This window comes from Heterodontus francisci, chromosome 11 (assembly GCF_036365525.1).
Source record: "Heterodontus francisci isolate sHetFra1 chromosome 11, sHetFra1.hap1, whole genome shotgun sequence".
Classification (NCBI taxonomy): Eukaryota; Metazoa; Chordata; class Chondrichthyes; order Heterodontiformes; family Heterodontidae; genus Heterodontus; species Heterodontus francisci.
The window spans coordinates 115,872,334-115,898,698 of NC_090381.1; the positions used below are offsets into that span (position 1 = coordinate 115,872,334).

The 26,365-nt window shown below is 42.3% G+C and overlaps 1 protein-coding gene across 1 annotated transcript; it reads left to right on the forward strand.

Moving 5' to 3' along the window:
• Window positions 1-10,767: 10,767 nt before the first annotated feature.
• LOC137375097 (extracellular calcium-sensing receptor-like) lies at window positions 10,768-26,004 on the forward strand. Its single transcript, XM_068041724.1, is given in 9 exon segments — window positions 10,768-10,839; window positions 10,939-11,110; window positions 15,695-15,831; window positions 20,421-20,587; window positions 21,650-21,941; window positions 22,676-23,506; window positions 23,724-23,951; window positions 24,840-24,963; window positions 25,097-26,004. Coding segments are annotated over 9 exon segments (2,931 nt in total).
• Window positions 26,005-26,365: the final 361 nt, after the last annotated feature.

Genomic DNA, 26,365 nt, shown 5'->3' on the forward strand with positions numbered 1-26,365 from the left:
GGAGATATTTTCTAACTCCCAACAAAGAAAGAGAGACCCTATGAGAAGCATGCATCAGCAATGGCTACCTAAGGAAGTTAAGGATGAGATCAAATTGAAAGAAAAGCATACAATGTTGGAAAGATTAGTGGTAGGCCAGAAGATTGGCAATATTTTAGAAACCAGCAGATGATGACTAAAAATAAAATAAAGAGGGAGAATATAGAATATGAGAGTAAACTGGCAAGAAATATAAAAACAAACAGTAAAAGTTTCTACAAATATCTAGAAAGGAAGAGAAGTAGCTAAAGTAAGTGTTGGTCCCTTAGAGGATGAGACTGGAGAATTAGTAATGGGAAACAAAGAAATGGCAGAGATTTTGAACGAGTATTTTCTATCTGCCTTCACAGTAGAAGACACAGAAAGCATCACAGGAAGAGCAGAAAATCAAGAGGCTAAAGAGAGGGGGACTTAAAACAATCACTACTACTAGAGAAAAACCAACAGGAAAACTAATGGGATTAAAGGCTGACAAGTCCCCTGGACCTGATGGCCTGCATGTGAGGGTCTTAAAAGAAGTGGCTGCAGAGAAAGTGGATTCATTGGTTGCAATCTTCCAAACTTCCTTAGATTCTGGAAAGGTCCCAGTGATTGGAAAACAGCAAATTTAACACCTCTATTCAAGAAAGGGGTGACAGAAAGAACGAAACTATAGGCCAGTTAGCCTAACATCTGTCATTGGGGAAATGCTAGAATCCATTGTCAACGAAGTAGTAGTAGGACATTTAGAAAATCAAAACGCAATCAGGCAGAGTCAACATGGTATTATGAAATGGAAATCATGTTTGACAAATTTGTTATAGTTCTTTGAGGGATGGAACACGCAGAGTGGATAAAGGGGAACCAGTAGATGTCGTGTAATTGGATTTCCAAAAGGCATTCGATAAGTTGCCACATAAAAGGTTACTACAAAAGATAAGAGCTCTTTGTGTTGGGATTAATATGAATAAAGGATTGGCTAACTAACAGGAAACAGAGAGTCGGGATAAATGGGGATTTTTCAGTTTGGCAAACTATAAGTAGTGGAGTGCCACAGGGATCAGTGCTGGGGCCTCAAGTAACTAGGATCTATATGAATGATTTGGATGAAGGGACTGAGTGTATTGTAGCCACTTTCTCAGCGATACAAAGGTAGGGAAGCAAGTTGTGAGGAGGACAAAACGTGTCTACAAAGAGATACTGGTAGGTTAAATGAGTGGGCAAAAATTTGGATTTGGAGGATAAGGTGGGAAAATGTGAGATTGTCCACTTTGGCAGCAAAAATAGAGAAGCAGAATATTATTTACATGGAGAGAGACTGCAGAATGTTGTGGTACAGAGGGATCTGTGAGGGGTGAGGTGAGATGAGGGTGACTGCCCTTCGACGCAGCATTTGACCAAGTATGGCATCAAGCCCCAGCAAAATTGAAGTCAATGGGAATTGCGGAGGAATACTCTCCACTGGTTGGAGTCATACCCAGCTCAAAGGAAGATGGCTGTGATTGTTGGAGACCAATCAGCTCATTCCCAGGACATCACTGCACGAGTTCCTCAGGGTAGTATCCTAGGCCTAACCTAACTGCTTCATCAATGACCATCTCGCCATCATAAGGTCAGATGTGGGGATGTACGCTGATATGTTGCACAGTGTTCAGTACTATTGGAGACTCCTCAGAAACTGAATCAGTCTGTGCCTGCATGCATCAAGACCTGGACAAAATTGAGAACTGTACTGATAAGTGGCAAGTAAAATTCATGCCAGACAAGTGACAGGCAATGACCAGCTCCAGCAAGAGAGAATCTAAACATCTCCCCTTTACTTTCAATGGAATTACCATCGCTGGCATCAACATCCTGGGAATTGCCATTGACCAGAAACTTAACTGGACCAGGCTTATACATTCTGTTGCTACAAGAGCAGGTCAGAGGTTGGGAATTCTGTGGCAACTAACTCAGTTCCTGACTCCCTAGAGCCTGTCTACCATCTACAAGGTACAAGTCAGGAATATCATGGAATACTCTCCACTTGCCTGGATGAGTATAGCTCCAACAACAGTCAAGAAGTTCGTCATCACCGAGGACAAAGCAGCCCACTTGATTGGCACCCCATGCACCACCTTAAAAAATCACACTTCCACCACTGGCACACAGTGGCAGCAGTGTGTACCATATACAAGATGAAATGCATAAACTCGCCAAGCTTCCTTCAACAGCACCTTACAAACATGCAACCTCTGCCACCTAGTAGAACAAGAGTAGTAGATACATGGGAACACCACCTGTTCCACTCCAAGCCACACATCATCCTGGCTTGAAACCCATATCGCCATTCCTTCACTGTCGCTGGGTCAAAATCTTGGAAATCCCTTCCTAACCACACTGTGGGTGTACTTACACCACATGGACTGCAGCGATTCAGAAAAGTGGCTCACCACCACCTTCTCAAGGGCAATTAGGGATGGGGAACAAATGCTAGCCTTGTCAGCAATGTTCACATCCCATGAAAGAATAAATAAAAAAGGAAAACTTAGAAGTTGCAAGGCAGAAACCGACCATTCAGCCCAACTAGACCAGGTCAGTAACATGAGCAAAAATCCTCATCACATTTGCCCAAACTGTTCACATATCCTTTCATTGCCTTTATATTCTATTTATCTTGTGGCACGTTCTGAAATTCCATTAGCAATGTTAACTTTATCAACATGAGCTGCTCCTTTTAATGCCTTGCACGCCAAATACCTCTGTACTGCCATAGCACTGATTCTACTCTCAGTTAGTTTACAAATTTCACTGTTATCGTATTCAGTAAAATGCATCAATTCCTTCTGACACATTTTAGCCCACTGCTCCAGTTTATCAATAACCTTTAGTGGCTGCCTTTGGTCTCCCAAAGAGTTAACTATACTTCTTATTTTGGTTCCATCTTCAAATTTTGACAGGCCGAAATCCAAATCATTGATATCACTTACCTGAATGGAGTCGGGAGCGGCGGACCTGCGAGAGACTACCAGGGAGAGAAAAAAAATCCGGGTCCAGGCTCGGGGCCTTCCACTTCCCTGGAGCGAATTGGGGACGGACGGGGGCTGGGGCGCAGGACAGACGAGGAGATAACTGCCTCAACACGCGGGAGTTTGAAGAACAGAGACAGAAAAAAAAAATCAAACTGTGACATCACAGGAAAGCAGTGAGTTGATTGGCTTGTGAGTATTTGCTGCTTTGGAACTCTGTTTAAACAACTGGGAGTTAAAAAACGTTCAAAATATTAAGCATTAATCACAAGTAACAAATTGGTAGCTGGTGAGTCTTGTCTTTTATTTTTAAATAAGGTTTATTCCTATTGGTGAGGTTAATACTACTATTGTTAGCGTTTTAGTATTGTTGGGGTATATTAATAATGGTAAGGTAGATTCGTATTGTTAAAGTTTAGTATTATCAGTAATAAGTTTTATTATTACTCTTTTTTCTTCTCTTTTGGGCCTCCTTATCTCGAGAGACAATGGATACGCGCCTGGAGGTGGTCAGTGGTTTGTGAAGCAGCGCCTGGAGTGGCTATAAAGGCCAATTCTGGAGTGACAGGCTCTTCCACAGGTGCTGCAGAGAAATTTGTTTGTTGGGGCTGTTGCACAGTTGGCTCTCCCCTTGCGCCTCTGTCTTTTTTCCTGCCAACTACTAAGTCTCTTCGACTCGCCACAATTTAGCCCTGTCTTTATGGCTGCCCGCCAGCTCTGGCGAATGCTGGCAACTGACTCCCACGACTTGTGATCAATGTCACACGATTTCATGTCGCGTTTGCAGACGTCTTTATAACGGAGACATGGACGGCCAGTGGGTCTGATACCAGTGGCGAGCTCGCTGTACAATGTGTCTTTGGGGATCCTGCCATCTTCCATGCGGCTCACATGGCCAAGCCATCTCAAGCGCCGCTGACTCAGTAGTGTGTATAAGCTGGGGATGTTGGCCGCTTCAAGGACTTCTGTGTTGGAGATATAGTCCTGCCACCTGATGCCAAGTATTCTCCGAAGGCAGCGAAGATGGAATGAATTGAGACGTCGCTCTTGGCTGGCATACGTTGTCCAGGCCTCGCTGCCGTAGAGCAAGGTACTGAGGACACAGGCCTGATACACTCGGACTTTTGTGTTCCGTGTCAGTGCGCCATTTTCCCACACTCTCTTGGCCAGTCTGAACATAGCAGTGGAAGCCTTACCCATGCGCTTGTTGATTTCTGCATCTAGAGACAGGTTACTGGTGATAGTTGAGCCTAGGTAGGTGAACTCTTGAACCACTTCCAGAGCGTGGTCGCCAATATTGATGGATGGAGCATTTCTGACATCCTGCCCCATGATGTTCGTTTTCTTGAGGCTGATGGTTAGGCCAAATTCATTGCAGGCAGACGCAAAACTGTCGATGAGACTCTGCAGGCATTCTTCAGTGTGAGATGTTAAAGCAGCATCGTCAGCAAAGAGGAGTTCTCTGATGAGGACTTTCCGTACTTTGGACTTCGCTCTTAGACGGGCAAGGTTGAACAACCTGCCCCCTGATCTTGTGTGGAGGAAAATTCCTTCTTCAGAGGATTTGAACGCATGTGAAAGCAGCAGGGAGAAGAAAATCCCAAAAAGTGTGGGTGCGAGAACACAGCCCTGTTTCACACCACTCAGGATAGGAAAGGGCTCTGATGAGGAGCCACCATGTTGAATTGTGCCTTTCATATTGTCATGGAATGAGGTGATGATACTTAGTAGCTTTGGTGGACATCCGATCTTTTCTAGTAGTCTGAAGAGACCACGTCTGCTGACGAGGTCAAAGGCTTTGGTGAGATCAATGAAAGCAATGTAGAGGGGCATCTGTTGTTCACGGCATTTCTCCTGTATCTGACGAAGGGAGAACAGCATGTCAATAGTCGATCTCTCTGCACGAAAGCCACACTGTGCCTCAGGGTAGACGCGCTCGGCCAGCTTCTGGAGCCTGTTCAGAGCGACTCGAGCAAAGACTTTCCCCACTATGCTGAGCAGGGAGATTCCACGGTAGTTGTTGCAGTCACCGCGGTCACCTTTGTTTTTATAGAGGGTGATGATGTTGGCATCGCGCATGTCCTGGGGTACTGCTCCCTCGTCCCAGCACAGGCATAGCAGTTCATGTAGTGCTGAGAGTATAGCAGGCTTGGCACTCTTGATTATTTCAGGGGTAATGCTGTCCTTCCCACGGGCTTTTCCGCTGGCTAGGGAATCAATGGCATCACTGAGTTTCGATTTGGTTGGCTGTATGTCCAGCTCATCCATGACTGGTAGAGGCTGGGCTGCATTGAGGGCAGTCTCAGTGACAGCATTCTCCCTGGAGTACAGTTCTAGGTAGTGCTCAACCCAGCGGTCCATCTGTTTGCGTTGGTCAGTGATTATGTCCCCTGATTTAGATTTGAGGGGGGTGATCTTCTTGATGGTTGGCCCAAGAGCTCTCTTCATGCCATCATACATTCCTCTGATGTTTCCGGTGTCTGAGGCCAGCTGAATATGACTGCATAGGTGTTGCCAGTAGTCGTTTGCGCAACGCCTAGCTGTTCTTTGTGCAGTACTTCTGGCTGCTTTAAGTGCTGCGGATGTTAAATCGCTGGGGGCTTTCTTGTAGTTCAAAAGTGCAATGCGCTTAGCGGCTATGACAGGTTCCAGCTCTTCATTATGAGATTGGAACCAGTCTGCATTTCTCTTCGCACTTTTGCCGTAGGTGGTCAAAGCTGACTCATAGATGGCGTCTCTGATGTGGGCCCACTTGGTCTCAGCATCCCCTGTGGGAGTGTTTTGAAGGGCTGTTACAAGTGAATTTAGAAATTTTTGTAACAGCTGTGGGTGAGAAATTCTGCTCGTGTTGATGCGCGGGTGGCCCTTCTGCTTGGAATGATGCAACTTCTTTGGTCTGAGTCTAACCTTGCTGCACACCAGGGAGTGGTCGGTGTCGCAGTCCGCACTGTGGAAGCTGCGTGTGATTTGAACACTGTTTAAGGCGGCTCGCCTTGTGACAATGAGGTCTAGCTGGTGCCAACGACGTGATCTTGGGTGCCTCCATGAAACCTGGTGACAGGGTTTAGTGTGAAAGAACGAGTTGGTGATGCAGAGGTTATGATAGGTACACAACTCAAGCAGTCTCTGCCCGTTCTCATTCATCCTTCCAACGCCATAGCGCCCAAGGCAGGAGGGCCATGAGTCATGGTCGGCCCCAACCCTGGCATTAAAGTCCCCCAGCAGGAATAGGTGTTCGGTGTTGGGGATGCTGCTAATGATGTTATGGAGTTGTTCATATTGGTAGGGTTATTTGTGTTTGTAGTAGCAGTGTTATTAGTAGCAGGGTTTATTTGTCGTACCAAGGTTTATTATCTACTGATAGAGGAATGTCAGGGCTGTTCCAACCTCAGGAGAGCACATCCTGTGCTATGTGGAAACTCCAGGATGCTTCTCAGGTTCTGGATAGCCATATGTGCAGGAAGTGTCGTCAGTTGCAGGAGCTTGAGCTCCAGGTTGCGGAACTTGAGCAGCAGCTGGCAACACTATGGTGGATCATGAGGATGAAAGCTTCGTGGATAGCACATTTATAGTTGTGATCATGTCACAGCTTAAGACTATGCAGGCAGAGAGGGAATGGGTGACCACCAGACAGTCAAGCCGAAACAGACAGGTAGTGCAGCAGACCTCTGAATGTGTGTCTCTCTCCATCAGGTATTCAAGCCTATCAAATAAAATACTATTTTATTTAGTATTGGCAACTGTATACTTAGGAATATTAACTTTTCTTCTCTTTACAAACGCATATCTCTTTCAGGTATCTTCATAATGTATAATTTTCTTTGCAATATACTGTTATGGATTTAATTTCCAAAATTATACGATCGGCTCAGTTTTTGAAGTTTGATGTTAAACATGCAGCCAGCTGCGAACTTTGCTTTCATACAATTCGACTGCTACGATGACATAACATTAGGGTAGTGGTAACATTATAAGATTAGATCATAAAATATAGAAAAACATTTAAATTTAAAAAGGGTGCGATAATTGATAAACTAGTCAAATTATAGAGTCATACAGCACCGAAACAGGCCCTTCGGCCCACCGAGTCCGCGACAACCACCAATTAATACTAACCCTACATGAATACCATTTCCCTCTCCCACCAATCAACCGGCAAGTCTTTAGCATGTGGGAGGAAACCCACACGGTCACAGGGAGAACTTGCAAACTCCACACAGACAGCACCCAGAACTGAACCTGGGCCGCTGGAGCTATGAGGAGGATAAAAGCCTGGTCCCCATGAATTTTATCTGTGCATATTAAAAGAAGTTAAAGATGTAGCAGAGGCATTATTAGACATAGACTATATCGACAATAATTTAAATTAAAGCCCAGGGATCCGTAAAATGCGGGTCGGATCCCCGGAGCCGGCCGGAAGCGGGTTCGCCACCAACCTTTATGTCGGTCGCCAGCTCCCGTTCGCCCAACGCAAAATCCAGCCCATAGAGGCATTAGAAAACACACGAAAAAGATTCGCAAGGCTGATAGGAAAACTGAGATGTTACAACTATCAGGAAAAACAGAAAAAGTTTGGGATCTTTTTCTCTTCAATTGAGCAGAATGGGTGGTGACCGCGTAGAGGTCTTTGAGATAATGAGTACAAAGGCATTCGGGGTGTGAAGTCAACGTAAATTGGGACTGGAAACTCGCGTTAACTGTGACTACCCGCCTGATTTTCCTTCCCACCGACTTCAGTGGATACGTCGATGCGGCCGGGTGTTAATTGGGCTATCGAAAATATTGCGCTACTTCCTCGGACACAGTACAATCCCACCAATCCCCGAAAAGCCTTATAGATGCATTTTCAATGTGGTTTCACTTAGCCATCAAGGAAAATCAGTAATCTATGTTCTGCGAACTTATTCTCCAGTTTGATAGAGATGTGCAATAGCAAAGAGTTGCATAAAAGCTGTTCGGATTTAACTTCCATATCTAACAGAAGAATTCTTAGCACTTGATCAAAATAATTGTCATCTTACCATGCTAACGCTGAAAGGGGCTACCACTCTTGAAACTACGATAGATTGCGATGATCCACCATCTGCAACAATGACGGGTACCGATGGAAATCCAGCACATGCGTAATTAGAAACGGTTTCATCGTGCTCATTAAGTAACTTCAGGGCCCCTTTAAGTCCCTGAGAGGGTGTTCCACAACTGTCTAGGATCTTGTAACCTAGAGTTATGTTCGGAAGCAACTCTTCATTCCTGTTTATTTCTTCGATGGAAAAGACCATCGTTTGGGCTAAGCGCAGACCCCTTTGGCTGAAACTATCACATATGCGCAGGATTAATTTCCAATTTCTGGTGTTACTGATTATGAACATTTCAATTAATCTTTAAAAACAGCTTGCACTTTTCCAGATCTGTGCTGTTTCATTAATGATTTCTTCAAAACTTATGATTCTAGAGTCACTGAATTACAGTATTTACAGCGTAATGCTAAGTCTGTAGCTGACGCTGGCCAAATCAATCACAACAATATGAAGGAAAGAAGGATAGTAAAATAATATTTGGTTCTTCAAGTCTGTCCCACCTTTACATACACAGTTTATATTCACCATGCCCATCCCTAATTCCACGCTTTTACAGGCATAAAATAAATAAAACAGGAGAGAAACTTTAAGAAAGAAAAAAACTGTGGAAAATTACTCTCCGATTTTGAAAGATGTTCAAGGAAGCTTCAAGAGATCAAGGTTACTGATTAAGACAATTCCCAATAACGTAATCAAGTTCTGACCTGAAACGTTAACTTTGCTTCTCTCTCCACAGATCCTGCCAGACCTGCTGATTATTTCCAGCATTTTTTGTTTTTATTCCCAATAATGTACTTACTTTCTCTGTGTAGAGCTCTTTGACATCCCGGGTGACTCTTTCCGCTTCGTTTTGAATACTCGGTAGTTCGGTATTTTATTCCAGAGGTCGGTGACTGCGAAAAAGTCCCGCCTGACATATACCTTAGTTCTATTATTTAAATAGCTTAAAGCTCCTGGACCATTCTAATAACTATTCCATGGATACTGAGTAATTTTTCATCGTTTTGACAATCTTAATCAAATTTTCTGGCTGTATTTCAAAGTAAAACAGAAAGACCATCCCAGATCTCTAAGCCCATCTTGGTGATTAACTGTTGCATTTCTACATTTACCCCTGTATCCCTTCTGATCTTTCTGTTTCAAAAACATTTCAAGAGCAATTCTCCTTTTGATAATGTTGTTGCCTGTCGGTCAATAGCTACCTAAAGAGCTCCAATGTTATAATAAGAACAAAGAACAAAGAACAAAGAAAAAACGAAGCAAATTACAGCACAGGAACAGGCCCTTCGGCCCTCCAAGCCTACGCCGATCCAGATTCTCTATCTAAACCTGTCGCCTATTTTCTAAGGGTCTGTATCTCTTTACTTCCTGCCCATTCATGTATCTGTCCAGATACATCTTAAAAGACGCTATCGTGCCCGCGTCTACCACCTCCGCTGGCAACGCGTTCCAGGCACCCACCACCCTCTGCATAAAGAACTTTCCACGCATATGCCCCCTAAACTTTTCCCCTTTCACTTTGAACTCGTGTCCCCTAGTAATTGAATCCCCCCCTCTGAGAAAAAGCTTCTTGCTATCCACCCTGTCTATACCTCTCACGATTTTGTACGCCTCAATCAGGTCCCCTCTCAACCTCCGTCTTTCTAATGAAAATAATCCTAATCTACTCAACCTCGCTTCATAGCTAGTGCCCTCCATAGCAGGCAACATCCTGGTGAACCTCCTCTGCACCCTCTCCAAAGCAGCCACATCCTTTTGGTAATGTGGCGACCAGAACTGCACGCAGTATTCCAAATGTGGCCGAACCAAAGTCTTATACAACTGTAACATGACCTGCCAACTCTTGTACTCAATACCCCGTCCAATGAAGGAAAGCATGCCGTATGCCTTCTTGACCACTCTATTTACCTGCGTTGCCACCTTCAGGGAACAATAATAAGCGTCTTGTTCTAGCATTGTAGCTGTTAACCAATCAAATCAAAGTATTTAGCAATAGTTTCTTGCTGGTTATAATGTCATTCATGCAGAGCAAACAAATGCTGCATTTGGGACATAGATTAGAAAATCGTCATTAATAATTTCATCATTAATTCATTTACGGAGACAGCTTCAAAGTAGGGTGAATCTTTATTCACTCTTCTGGAGACTAACGGGCAGATCTTGAATTTGTGTGATAGTGTTAAACGGGTCATAACGAGTTGACATCTGGTTTTACATTTCTCCTGAGTTTTATTCCTATTAGCATAGTGATTTCTATTGTATTCAGTGGAAACAAAAATCCAGAGAGCTCTAATACTGGCTGCTGTGGCGCTATCACATTAACTACACTATCGCACAACGTCAAACTAACTCCCCCACCCACAGGTTTTATTTTCCTTTTCTCCAAGTGCAAAATAGGTTGCTGAATTGATAGCGTCCGTTTTCTCTATCCTTCAAGACGAATTGTACTCTCTAATTCTTCTAACTTTTTTTATTTTTGAACCATTGGTGTGAGCATTTCTCTATTCGCTATCTGCAGGGATGTCGACCAGGTGCTGAATGAAGACGCTTCTTTTGGCTAATGATAGCAAAATCACAGACATCTCGTTTTAGAGCAGGTTTCCTGGTTCTCTTCAAACATTGACTGTAAGAAATCTTCTAAAGTATCTAAGATCTTATAACACATGTCGATCAAAACATTTCACACCCCATTCAGAGTGGACCAACTGAAATATCTGTCAGGTATTTTACTAAGTGTTTGAGCCATATTAACAAATTGACTGACATTTAAAAGCAACCTGCACTGTTTCTATACTGAATACTGAAGATTAATAACTTTTACTCACCACTTGCAGCGTACTGGCGGAGGTTTGCTTTGGAATGAGTTATCGTCCGAAGTTATTCTTAGATGTAAGGAGAATAAACCGCCCAAGACAATGTCTCCATCCTTGAAAACTCCGGGACTGAACATCTCTCGACGTTTACACAAATGTTCAACTGGAGGAATCAGAGCTTCGATCGAGTTAAGTAAGAAAATAACCCAAAAGTGATGAAGTTGCATCATGATCATAGAAACGCGGTCCACATTTCAGGAATGATCCGTGCCTTTGAGTGAAAGACTATATATTCTCAATAAGGAAAGCCCACGGTGCTATCGGGAATAATTAGCACAACCTGGTCCCCTCAGAATACTACAAGGTCTTGAAAGTTTCCGACGCAAGGTTATCCGTTTAGTCACTTGCGTTCAGTGTGACACCCAAGCAACACGTTTTCCAGCGCTCGAGGCGATCTCCCATTACACGGGCAGTATTAACTGTAATTAGATTAAGTGTGTATTTATGGGATCCATGGAAATGTATAATTTGTTCAAACTAATATTTCATCTCTATGTAAGAGAGAAGTACCGTTTCTAATTTGCACCAAATATGGTTGTTCTGCCACTGGAACCCCACACCAAATGTCAGCGGTATAATATCCGACTTGGCTTTAAAATATATTTAAGTGACAGCAACATTTAGCGGAATTCCGTGTCATTGGTTCCATTATACAGTGAAATATTGAATAGCCTTGCATTGTAATTACTGAGTTTTAAAAAGATACTTCTCGGACACCACTGGCAGGATCTTTGCCGTCTAAACCTTGTTGCCCATGAGTCTTCCCTTCCTCCTCCACACTCCAACAACGAGTGCGAAGAGCTCATGGACTTCGTCATTACGATTCTGATCATCCGTCCACCGTTTAGCTGCCTTTCCCTAGCCCACTAAGAAAATGTCGCATAAGCCTCCCCTCTGCCCCAGCACTAAACTCGCATGTTACCCTACTTTCTCTCCTATCTTCCGTCATGCCCTCTCTGAGCTCATCTTCATTACGATACCCACCTCAACCCTATTCCTACAAAACTGCTGACTACTGAACTTCGAACTGGAGCCACGCAGAAAGACGAGTGATTTCAGAAGATCCAACTTTCTGAATGTCTATGTCCGCTTTAAATGAATCTGCTTCTATTTAACCGATTATGTGTTTTCTGATGCTCTCATCTCGTTTTAAGAAGATAATGTAACATCTTATAGCAAAGATACAGCTCAGCAAACAAAAGCTCGTTGCGAAAATTGCAAATATTTCCATTGCGACCGTGTATTTTCCGGGAGGGTTTACATAAGCGGGGATAAAAGTAACACAGACTACAAAGAAGATGAGCATGGTAAAGGTTATAAATTGAGACTTATAGCTATGAACTTCTCCGGAAACAGTCGGGCTAAGGAAGTCAAAATTAAACCCATACAAGCTAAGCGCCTGATATAACAGAATGCACAACAGAAAGCAACGGTGGAAACCACAAAGCACTCAAGGATAATTTTTTCACATTGGTACTTGTTTTTAGATGGCGGTGGGGGAGATGTTACCAACCATGTCACATATATTATAATTTGAATCAATGCACAAAGACTGTTGATCTTCACTTGCTTATAATCTGTGACTTTTCTAATATTTGTCAGTTCCGAAGAAGGGTCACTGACCCGAAACGTTAACTCTGCTTCTCTTTCCACAGATGCTGCCAGACCTGCTGAGTGATTCCAGCATTTCTTGTTTTTGTTTGTGACTGTTAATCTTTGTTGGGTGGGTCCAAACATTTCATCTCATTACTGGACGGCTGGTCCAAACCATTTCAGAGGAACATAGGAACATAGGAACAGGAGTAGGCTATTCAGCCCTTCGAGCCTGTCCCTCCATTCAATGAGATCATGGCTGATCCGTGGTCTAACTCCATATACCTGCCTTTGGCCCATATCCCTTAATATCTTTGCTTAACAAAAATCTATCTGTCTCAGATTTAAAATTAACAACTGTTCTAGCTTCAACTGCTGTTTGTGGGAGAGAGTTCCAAACCTCTACCACCCTTTGCGTGAAGAAGTGCTTCCTAACATCTCTCCTGAATGGTCTGGTCCTAAGTTTTAGACTATACCCCCTAGTTTTAGAATCTCCAACCAGTGGAAATAGTTTGTCTTTATCTAGCCTGTTTTTTCCTGTTAATACCTTGAAGACTTCGATCAGATCACCCCTTAACCTTCTACATTCTAGCGAAAACAGGCCTAATTTGTGTAATCTCTCCTCGGAACTTAACCCCTGTAGTCCAGCTATCATTCTCATTACTGGCTGGCCAGGTCCAAACCATTCCAGTGATCCAAAGAGCATTTTATTCATTCTATAAAAGGTACGGAACGTTAACTTAAATTGAAAGCAAGAACAAAATACAGCAAAAAAACATGTGGAAGATTACAAACTCAAACATTGTCCCGATGAGGCAGGGATGGGGTGGTAGGGTGAAGGAACCTTCGATGACAAGAGATGTGGAACAGCTAGTCAAGAGGAAGAAGGAAGCTTACTTAAGGTTGAGGAAGCAAGGATCAGACAGGGCTCTAGAGGGTTACAAGGTAGCCAGGAAGGAACTGAAGAATGGACTTAGGAGAGCGAGAAGGGAACATGAAAAAGTCTTGGTGGGTAGGATTAAGGAAAATCCCAAGGCGTTCTACACTTATGTGCGGAACAAGATGATGGCCAGAGTGAGGGTAAGGCCGATCAGGGATCGTGGAGGGAACTTGTTCCTGGAGTCAGAGGAGGTAGGGGAGGTCCTAAATGAATACTTTGCTTCAGTATTCACCAGTGAGAGGGACCTGGTCGTTTGTGAGGACAGCGTGGAACAGGCTGATATGCTCGAACAGGTTGAGGTTAAGAGGGAGGATGTGCTGGAAATTTTGAATGATATGAGGATAGATAATTCCCCGGGGCCAGACGGGATATACCCAAGGATATTACAGGAAGTGAGGGAAGATATTGCTGCGCCTTTGGCGATGATCGTTGCGTCTTCACTGTCCACTGGAATAGTACCAGATAGTTGGAGGGTGGAAAATGTTGTTCCCTTGTTCAAGAAAGGGAATAGCGATAACCCTGGGAATTATAGGCCTGTCAGTCTTACGTCGGTAGTGGGAAAACTATTGGAGAGGATTCTGAGAGACAGGATTTATGATTATTTGTAAAAGCATAGTTTGATTAGAGACAGTCAGCATGGCTTTGTGACGGGCAGGTCATGCCTCACAAGCCTTATTGAATTCTTTGAAGATGTGACAAAACACATTGATGAAGGAAGAGCAGTGGATGTGGTGTATATGGATTTTAGCAAGGCGTTTGATAAGGTTCCCATGGTAGGCTCATTCAGAAAGTAAGGAGGCATGGGATTCAGGGAAAGTTGGCTGGCTGGGTACAAAATTGGCTGGCCCATAGAAATCAGAGGGTGGTAGTAGATGGAAAGTATTCAGCATGGAGCTCGGTAACCAGTGATGTTCCACAAGGATCTGTTCTGGGACCTCTACTCTTTGTGATTTTTATAAATGACTTGGATGAGGAAGTGGAAGGCTGGGTTAGCAAGTTTGCTGATGACACGAAGGTTGCTGGAGTTGTGGATAGTGTGGAAGGCTGTTGTAGGTTGCAACGGGACATTGACAGGATGCAGAGCTGGGCTGAGAAGTGGTAGATGGAGTTCAACCTGGAAAAGTGTGAAGTGATTCATTTTGCAAGGTCGAATTTGAATGCAGAATACAGGCTTAAAGACAGGATTCTTGGTAGTGTGGAGGTCCATGTCCATAGATCGCTCAAAGTTGCCACCCAAGTTGATAGGGTTGTTAAGAAGGCGTATGGTGTGTTGGCTTTCATTAACAGGTGGATTGAGTTTAAGAGCCGCGAGGTTATGCTGCAGCTCTATTAGGCCCTGGTTCGACCACACTTGGAATATTGTGTTCAGTTCTGGTCGCCTCATTATAGGAAGGATGTGGAAGCTTTAGAGAGGGTGCAGAGGAGATGGGGGCATGTCCTATGAAGAAAGATTGAGGGAGCTACGGCTTTTCTCATTGGAGCGAAGAAGGATGAGAGGTGACTTGATAGAGGGGTACAAGATGATGAGAGGCATAGATAGAGTGGATAGCCAGAGACTTTTTCCCAGGGTGGAAAGAGCTAGGAAGGAAGGTTTCGGGGAGATGTCAGAGGTAGGTTCTTTACACAGAGAGTGGTGGGTGCGTGGAATGCGCTGCCAGTGATGGTAGTAGAAGCAGATACATTCGGGACATTTAAGCGACTCTTGGATAGGTACATGGGTGATAGTAGAATGAAGGGTATGTAGGTAGTTAGTTTGATCTTAGAGTAAGTTAAAGGTTCGGCACAACATCGTGGGCCGAAGGGCATGTACTGTGCTGTACTGTTCTTTGTTCTACGTTCTATATAATGTGAGTCAACATCTGCACGTTGATGTCATAATTTAGTATTGATGTTAGGAACTAGAAGTACAAGGGATGCAGAAAGACGGCAAGACATTTAGCTACAATTAGGAAAGAACAGCAGCAGGCAATTATGTTCTAGTTTTAGTTTTGGAAGATAATTACATGATCACCCTCTCGAAAAAGATTGGTTTAATTATAGTTCAGGCCGCACATTTGACAACGTGGAAAGCAAAGGAAGGTCAAAAGGGAATTTTCATGGAATATCTAACGTCACTCGGGTTCCCCGGTTGACATCAATTCACAAGAGGTCAGGTAGGCACTAGTTTTTTTCTTTAACTTCCAGGTACAATAACACTGGAAAAACATAAGACTATTAATAAGGTTCCAACATCGCAGACTGGTCAGAAAAGTAAAAGTCCATTGGATCCAGGGAAAGTGGCAAGTTGGATCCAAAATTGGCTAAATGACTGGAAACAAAAGGTAATGGTCGATGGGTGTTTTGTGACTGGAAAGCTGTTTACAATGGTGTTTCGCAGGGCTCCGTACAAGGTCCCATGCTTTTCATGGTATACCTCAATGATTTGGACTGAAATGTAGGAGGCATGATTAAGAAGTTTGCAGATAATACAAAAATAGTCCATGTGGTTGATAGTGAGGAAGAAAGCTGTAGACTGCAGGAATATATCAATGGACTGGTGAGGTAGGCAAAAAAGTGGCAAATGGAATTCAATCTGGAGAAATGTAAGGTCATGCATTTCGGCAGGACAAACAAGGCAAGGGAATACACAATAAATGGTAGGATACTGAGAAGTGTAGCGGGACAGAGTGACTTGGAGTGCATGTCCAGACATCCCTGAAGGTAGCAGAATAGGTGGATAAGGTGGTCAAGAAGGCATGTGGGATCATTTCCTTTATTAGCCGAGAAACAGAATAAAATAGAAAGAAGGTTATCCTAGAAATGCATAAATTACTAGTTAGGCCATAGTTTGAGTATTGTGTACAGTTCTGTTCACCACATTACAGGAAAGATGTGATTGCACTCGAGAGGGTATTGAGGAAATGTACGAGAATGTTGCCAAGAATGGAGAGGCTGGCTTGCTGTCTTTGAAATAGAAGAGGCTGAAGTGAGATTCTATTGAGGTGTCTAAAATTATGAGGAGCTTATGCAGAATGAATGGAAAGAACCTATTTCCCTTAATCGAAAGGTCAATAACCAGGGGGCAGAGATTTAATGTAATTGGCAGAAGGATTAGAGAGCAGTTGAGGAGTATGATTTTCACCCAAAGGGTTTTGTTGCGAATTAACCAGAACTAACTTAAATAGCATGACTGACTGTACACTTCTTTAATTTCAATGTTGTACTGATCTATATTTTTAATACTGTTTGGAATACACACTGAGTTAAACCAGCTGAGAGGTGACATGAAGAGAAACTGTGCTTTGGGTCTTCATTGACCAAAAGTTTTATTGGCACGAAAGGAGTAAAAGGAGTTCAAAAGCTGGTTTTAACCAGTGTATTGCAAATAGGGTTAAAAATATTGTTCAGTTCAACAATGAAATTAAAGAAGTATACAGTCAGGCATATAATTTAAATTCAATAAAACAAACTTCAACAGAAATCTACTGAAGCGTGAAAACAGACAAATTCCCCCTGCTCTCATGCTCATATCTCTGTCCTGGGATTGCTGCAATGTTCCAGTGAACATCAACACAAGCGCGAGGAACAGCATCTCATTTACTGATTAGGCACACTACTGCCTGCCGGATTGAACATTGAGTTTAATCATTTCAGAGCATGACGGGCCCCCCATTTTACTTTTTTTTGTTATTTTTTATTTTTTACAAATTTTTTTTGAAGTCCTTTTTCAGTTTATTTAATTTCATCTTAGTTTGTTCAGTTTGCTTAGCCACTGTATTTTTTTCATGTTTGTACTTGCTGCTGTTTAATCTTCAGTCCGTTAACACCCTATCTGTACTAATGCTTTGTCTTTCAACACACCATTAACATATTGCTTGCCTTTGCTCCATGACCTTTTGGTCAGCTATGTGACCTTGTCCAATCTACACATTCTCCTTTGTTATCTCTTGCCCCACCCCCGCCTCACTTGTTTACAACCTGTGACATTTCTAATATTTGTCAGTTCCGAAGAAGGGTCACTGACCCAAAACATTAACTCTGCTTCTCTTTCCACAGATGCTGCCAGACCTGCTAAGTGGTTCCAGCATTTCTTGTTTTGATATGCTGGAACTCCCTTCCTAACAGCACTGTGGGTGTACCTACTCCACATGGACTGCAGCGGTTCAAGAAGGCAGCTCACCATCACCTTCTGAAGGACAGTTATGGATGGGCAACAAATGCTGGCCTGGCCATCGACGCCCACATCCCATGAATGAATACAAAAACGTTTTTAAAATTCTCTACTTGCCTGGATGGGTGCAGCTCCAGCAACACTCTGGAAGCTCGACACCATCCAGGACAAAGCAGCCCGCTTGATTGGCACCCCATCCACAACCCTAAACATTCACTCCCTCCACCTCCAGTGCACAGTGACAGCAGTGTGTACCATCTACAAGATGCATTGCAGCAACTCATCACATCTACTTCGACAGCACCTTCCAAACCCACGACCTCTTCCACCTAGAAGGGACCGAAAGTATGATTGTTAAATTTGCTGATGACACAAAGATACGTCGGAAAATAAGTTGTGATGAGGACATAACGAGGCTACAAATGTATAGCGATAGGTTATATGAATGGACAAAGATCTGGCAAATGGGGCATAATGTGGGAAAATGTGGAACTGGAGGAAGAGTAATAAAGAAGCATTTTTTCTAAATCGTGAGAGATTGCGGAGCTCTGAGGTGCAGAGGGATCTGGGTGTCCTAGTGCATGAATAGCTAAAGGTTAGTGTGCAGGTGCAACAACTGAGGCAGGGAGGTGGTGGTGTGGTGATAATGTCACGACACTAATAGCCTAGAAACCCAAGTTACTGCTCTGGGGGTATAGGTTCAAATTCTACCATGGCAGATGGTGGCATTTAAATGCAGTCAATTTGGGAAATAAAAAGCCTATCCAATGGTGACTATGAAACTATTGTCGATTGTTATATACTAAGTCTCTTAGGAAAGAAACTCTGCTGAGCTGCATGTGACTCCAGATGCACAGCAATGTGGTTAACCCCTTTAAAAACCCCTCTGAAATTGCCAAACAAGCCAGGGCAATCAGAGATGTGCAACAAATGCTGGCCAGGCCAGCGACGTCCACATCCCACAAATGAATACAAAAAGTAATTAGCAAAGCTAATAAAATGTTATCATTTATTGTGAGGGGAATTGAATACAAAAGTATGCTTCAGTGAAACAGGGTATTGGTGAGACATCCACACTGGAGTACGGTTACATTATTGGTCTCCTTATTTAATGAAGGATGAAAGTGCATTCAGAGAAGGTTTACCTGCACCTCCCAGCTTGTCTCTTTAAACAATTGTTGAATGAATACTCCGTCACAATCGCCATGTAGAGGGTGTGAAAGAAATGTATAAAATGTGACAGTTTATACTGATGTCTTGCATTCGAAACAAAGTCTGATCAGCCTTTGTACAGAGCTCTGACGTTTAACCTTCTTAAATAATCATAAGAACATAAGAAATATGAGCAGGAGTAGGCCATTCGACCCTTTTAGCCTGCTCCTATTTCAATAAGATCATGGCTGATCTGATCGTGGCCTGAACTCCATTTTCCTGCCTGCAACCCCTTCCCATAAACCCTCGATCCCCTTGTAGATCAAACTATTCATGACAAGTATTAGCTGTAAAGTGAATGTTAGGTAATCTATGTACTGCATGGTTAATAATCTATGAATACTGAATTCAACGTGTAGGAACATTATTCAATTAGGAGTAGATGGAACATGTAATCATAAACATAAAACATCCTGTAACTTTAACACAACGGTGGCTAATAATTTCAAGAAGCACATACACTCCCCAACTGTGGGAATATATGGGCTCATGTTCCGACTGCCAATATATCTGTGAAACCTTATGGGTTACATGGCAATCACTAGGTGTCTTGTTTGGCATAGTTCCTAAACTGAAGAGGGGTGAGTTGGAGAAACTGAACCCCTTTATGGAGAGCTGCAATTTTCAACACCTGTTTCTCAGCACCTAAAACCACACTACAGGAAGAGAAAATAGTGACGATAAAAAGGTCAATAACTGTTGGCTGACCCAATCCTGCCGCAGAATAGTGGCTAAGTAGACAATACTACGAATCAAAACAGATAGAATCCCCATGTTCCCAAGTCCCCTCGACTCAGTTCAACCACAGCAGCCACGATAACGCAGATATCGTGAGAAAGAAACGAAATAGGAAGAATTGAATTTATGTTGCACATTAACCAATCCCTGAGAAGCTTCTCGAAATGCTTCACTTACTTGACGTACACTCACTTCTAAATATGAAGTACACTCGACCTTTCCCAATGTTTCAGCAGAACAAAACCACTAAACTATGGCTATGCTGGCGAAAGCCGCGCGAATATCCCATGTGATCTACAACCAAGAAATATGTGTTCACTCCATAAAATGATCAAGTAGTTCAAAAACCGACTCTTGTGTTTAAGTTGTTCATTTGACATCAAGTGCAATTCACAAGTTTTGATAAACGTATTCTCAAACATTCCTATCCTTATTGTGGACAAATTACGTGCACAGAGAAACTCCTTCATAAATTATGAATACCCGCAGGATGAACAAGCTTCATATCAATCAAACAAAATGTGATTAAACTTGATAATACAGGAACAAATAGCCTCAAGCATTCGACAATAACCTAATTCATCATCATCTGGCATCACGCCAGCTTAACCAATGTGGCTGACCCTTCTTTGAGTCATTCCGAGTTATTCCCACTAGCTCCTGCAGTGTGGGATTACCCAGGAGTATATAAATAGACTTTCAGGCGAAGGTTTGCATTATTTTCTCCAGTGATCTCGAGAACGTTGTTGTTTGACTTTTATAATGCAGTATTTTTCTATTTGGAGTCTTCTGTTCCTCTTTTTAATCAAGAAGTTGAGTCCAGCGATTCAACCGACATGCAAACTGCTGGAAAGGTTCAATCCCGGAGTATCTCAAGATGGAGATATTGTATTGGGCGGTTTATTTCCACTGCATTTCACTACAGCTCCAGACTATAACACATTTCGCTCTAAACCTCAACTAAATCGCTGCCGTTGGTAAGTAAAATGATCGGTCCGTTTAAACGTACTGCAGTTTGGATAGGAATGTATCCCCGAATATAATAAAAGTGTCGTTTGTCAAATAATACCCAATACTTGAGTCAGCGTAGTCATCATATTTAAAGATCGATAATCTGGAGAAGTATTTGAGGGTTGTTAGGGGCATTGGAGGGAGTGGATGGGTGGCCCAGTGGATGAGCAGAGGCGTTTCTGTCCATCAGGCAGATGATTTTCGGCATCAAAGACAAAAGACAAGAAGACAACATGTTACAGTTGCAGCGACTGCAATAGAAAGACAAAACGGTATTTGAAGACAAATGTTACATTACAATTGATAGAATAAGATGAGATTTGTTAAAAGGACGTCGGAGCCTTCGCTGTTGAATGATAATGGAAGGTCCAGACCGAATCATTAGCCTATCGTTTTTCTGTTTTCTTTTAGTTGCTGACTGAGCTGATGCGTATTTCTTCCATTTTCTGTGTTTATTTTGGGACCTTGGAAAGCTGTCTAGCCTGACCCAATACATTTGTGTTGTCATCGCTCCCGATCCTTTTATTTACGAAGTCCATTTTCACTATTCTTTTCTCACTTTGATTACTTGAATTTGAATTCAGATAAAGAAACCCGAATAAACCAGGAAGCTAACAGAACTTGCACCTCGCCTGCTATGTATGAAAATCAAACATATTCATTCACACGAAAGAACAGAACATGGAAATACAGATTAATTAGGAAGCAAATCAAATTTACAGAATCGGTTAGCGGGTCCAAATATATGTAGTAAAATGCGGTGGTCAATTACTTTCGCTTTTGTTGCACTATCTTAGTAAACTGCAACGTCTGCGTACTGCAAACGACCGACCTAAACATCTTGTATAACAGCAAAATACTGCGGATGCTGGAAATCTAAAATAGAAACAGAAACTGTTGGAAATACTCAGTACGTCTTACCGTCTTTGGACAGAAAACGACGTTAACGTTTCAGGTCGATGGCCTTTTATGGGACCTAAAAATGTTACATCCTGATCACACTCAATATGTTGATATTTATTCAATAGGCTCCGGCAAAGACAGCTGCGTTGGGTACAAACGATGATTTTCTCAATAGAAGAAATAAACAGGAATCCAGAGCTGCTGCCCAATGTAACACTGGGCTATAAGATCTTTGACAGCTGCTATACCAGTTCTCATTCGCTCAAAGGAGCCTTCAAATTACTGAACGAGGAGGATGGGGCTGAATCCAGATACACGTGCACGACCCCTCCATCAGTGCCCATCGTTGTGGGAGACGCAGCATCTTCACAGTCTATCGCCACTTCACGTTTGTTGGCTCCTTTCGGCATTGGCCTGGTAAGGTTCATTGATGGCTTCATAGATTAAAGTAGGTTTACTGAACGTCCCTTAGACGCAAAACAAGTGTACATTTAAATAAATAGGTATATCCAAGGATCAACTGGAGACATTTTAGGAACGACATGAAAGGTGGCTGCATTTGGTTTATGCTGTATTAGAATTGGTATGTTTCGGCAACATGTTAACTAAAATCGTTCACTTTAATGAAACTCTTTGCACACAATCACAACTTGCATAACAAATCTTGTAGCAAGAAAACTAGAATCACAATCGCGAGTAACATATCACAAGACATTTTTCAGTTGACAAGCATCCGTTTGTTTCATCGCTTCCGATTGAGTAGATTTTTCTGTAATTCCCTGACCGATACCTGGTTGGTCTGAAAAATTGTTCGATTTCGAATGAAACGAAGGAGGCAATATTCCCATTTAGCCATAGTGTAAAACGGATGATATTGGATCAATTAGCAACTTCCTTTCAAAAGTCAGCCTGACTGGTCATGACAAACGTATATATTCCATGTGGTTCTTCCTTAATTCCGATCATAGAGATATTTACCCTCCACTGTCTGGCAAAATCCCTTTACAAAACAATTTAGCAGCATTATACTCAATGGCAATATTATTGCTTCCCAGCCAACCCTCGAAGTCCCCGTTTATTAATCATAGGATAGCGGACGGATTGCGAAATATGTTCGCTGTGTTATAACTAAAATGTGTATTAACTTCTAGGTCAGCTACTCTTCGACCTGTACCTGTCTGAGTGATAAACGCAAATTCCCGACTTTCTTCAGGACAATTCCCAGTGACGCCGTTCAAATCACCGCATTGGTCAGGCTGGTGCAACGCTTCAGATGGATTTGGGTTGGGATTGTATCTGAAGATAGTGAATATGGCCGATATGCGACATTGTCGTTTATTGAAGAAGTTTCTAAGTTTGAAACATGCATCGCTTTTATTGAATTTCTTCCTCCGGAAAGTACCAGAATTGAGTCGCTTCAAGTGATAGAGACTATTAAAAAGTTCACTGCTAAGGTGATCATAATATTTTCTCTTGAGCGTGATATACTGCCCTTAGCAACAGAACTCTGACGGCACATCATAACCGACATCCAGCTGATAGCAAGTGAAGCCTGGGTCACATCGGTCACATTGTGGACAGACGAAACACGGGACATATTTTCTGGAACAATCGGGTTTGGAATCAGGAGAGCGGAAATTCCAGGACTGAGAGAGTTTCTAGTCAAACTCCACCCTTCCACAACAGCAGACAATCCCTTTGTAGAAGAACTCTGGCAGCAGGTTTTTGGCTGTAGCGTAACAATCTCAAATCAGAGTCTAAAAGAAAACCCGTCACCTTATAACCCTTGCACAGGTTTAGAGAGCCTGGAGACCATCGAAACTACATACACCGACGTGTCACAGTTACGAATTTCGTACAATGTGTACAAAGCGGTATATGCTATAGCTCACGCTCTTCATAATTTAAAATCGTGTGAAAATGGGAAAGGTCCATTTATCAACAAAACATGCGGTCAAGTGTCTGGTATTCTACCCTGGCAAGTGAGAAAATATCCGGTCATCCCAGAGAGGCAAAATACAATTTTTATGCAAAATAGTTATTTAAAATATTCTTTAAAAGTCAGAATAACATGATGCTGACATTTTTCATAGCGATGTGGATTTCTTTAACTGGTGTTGAAATAATTAATGAGAAATGTTGCGAACTATTGTATAATTTAGAGTTCTTTAGCATGTAATTGTGTTGTTGTGTTTAAAGCTTTTACACTACATGAGGGAGGTGCACTTCACCAACCAGTTTGGAGAGGAAATACGCTTTGATAAGAACGGGGATCCTATCGCTTCCTATGACCTGCTAAACTGGCAGAAGCGCGCTGATGGCTCGGTACAGCTTGTTAAAGTTGGTTATTACGATGCAGCGTTACCTGCAGGGAAAGAATTTGTCTTGGATGAAAGTGGAATCGTTTGGCATGGATCGGAAAACAGGGTAAGGATTTTCTAATGATGGCAACACTTTGCACAATTAGTTGTTGCTTTTTATTTTCTTTTCCGTATATGTGCCTGGCTAATACATCCGAGACATTGCAGCCCATTTGGCTGCAGGATGATCTATAGGATGCAAAACGACAGCTCACGAAGGCTTCTTCCGCTGATTCTCCCAAACCCGCGATATCCAAAACATTGAGGGTCAAGGATAGCAAGAGTATGGGAACCCCATCATGTCCAGGTTCCCCTCAAAGTGCCCCTCCGCCGTGACTTGGACGTTTTTTGCTGTTCCTTCACGTTTGCCGAGTCCAAATCCTGGAATTTCCCCATCCAATGATGTTGTGGGAGCACCATCACCACGCGGCGATCAGGGATTGGCAATAAATGACGACCTTGCCGGTAAATCTCACATCCGAGAATGGATTTTGACTTTCTACAATTTATCTCCCTACACAACGATTTATTTATCTTGACAGCTTTCGATTGGGGATTTTTATTTGCTTGCTTTCATTTTTCTGATTTCGAAAATGTCCATTACAAAAATCCAATAAGATGCAAGTGGAAAATAAGATATCTCACCAATTAACCCAGGAGGAAATGTATTTGTAAAGAATGTCTGAGAACTTGCTAGTTATACAAATCTACTATGTTCGTTACTCAGATAATGTCGCATACATTTTAAATACTTTGCTATCATCGCCAGCCTTTTCACAACCACTCAGCCTAACAAACGGTTCAAAATAATCGCTACCTTACAAAATTGAATTAGCAAAGCAAAGGAGATACCCAGGAAAACACAGATCGATGAATGTCTGCAATATTTCTGATATGTTAGAAGAGAGTTTTAGATGCAAGTTGAGGTTCAGAGTGGACTGTTTTATCTCCGCAGGTACCAATATCAGTATGCAGTGACATTTGTCCAGTGGGTACAAGAAAAGGTGCTCGAAAAGGGCAGCCAATTTGTTGCTTTGATTGTTTACCGTGTTCTGACGGAGAGATCAGCAACCGAACAGGTAAACAGCATTATTTTAATTACATACGTTATGTGGGAAGATTGAACATCCAGTGGCGGATCATAATATCAGAATGATTACGCAAAATATTGCATTCTGCAACTGATGCTAAATATACCTATTTCTTCCACAGACTCCACAGAATGTATCAAATGCCCTACAGATTACTGGTCCAATGAACAAAGAGATCAATGCATTCCAAAAGAAATTGAGTTCCTCTCTTTTCAAGACAACATGGGAATCGCGCTCACAGCGATTTCACTTTTTGGAGCTTGTATCACAGGAGGGGTTGCAGCTGTTTTCTTACATTTCATAAGCACTCCCATTGTAAGGGCTAACAATTCTGAATTAAGTTTCTTTCTGTTAATCTCATTAGTACTCTGCTTTCTGTGCTCCATTGTGTTCATTGGACAACCATCGCCATGGTCATGTATGGTCCGTCACACTGTGTTTGGAGTTAGCTTTGTTCTGTGCATTTCCTGTATTCTTAGTAAAACTCTGGTAGTCCTGATGGCATTTAAAGCAACCCAGCCGGCCAGTAATGTGATGAAATGGTTTGGACCCAAACAACAAAGATCAATTGTCTTTCTCTGTACATTGATTCAAATTATAATTTGTGCGATCTGGTTGGTGACATCTCCCCCACTCCCAGCTAAAAATACCAAGTATCAAAGTGCGAAGATTATCCTTGAGTGTGATGTAGGTTCCACTGTCGCTTTCTGCTGTGTGTTCGGTTACATCGGTCTCTTAGCTTGCACCTGTTTAATTTTAGCTTTCTTGGCCCGAGCGTTACCAGACAAGTTCAATGAAGCAAAATTTATAACCTTCAGCATGCTCATCTTTTTTGCAGTTTGGGTAACTTTTATCCCCGCTTACGTGAGCACTCCCGGAAAATACACCGTCGCAGTGGAAATATTCGCCATTTTAGCATCGAGTTTTGGACTGCTGAGCTGTATCTTTGCTCCAAAATGTTACATTATTTTGCTCAAACCAGACGAAAACATCAGAAAACACCTAATGGCTAAAAATGTGGAAAATTGACGTCATGTTAAAGGAGCCTTGTAAACTCAGGAACGTTGAATTATTTTCGCAGTTTTACTATTCATGGAAATAGCGATCACTTTTCATGATGTTATCAATCTGTTTTCTTATACCATTATAATAAAACGTACATTTAATCGATGGATAAACGTAAAAAACATTCTTTAGTTTGTATTAATGAGAAACGGGACCACTGAACCTTTATTAAAGGGTTTTTAATGTTAGTCTTTCAGCTATGTTGGGATATATTGTAATATTGTTAATATAAGCTGTTAAAAATGGTTCCAAACAACAACAAAACAGGATAGTATATCAGCCAAAATGGCAATATTCTCAAGGAAGTGGGAAGAAATGACGGAAA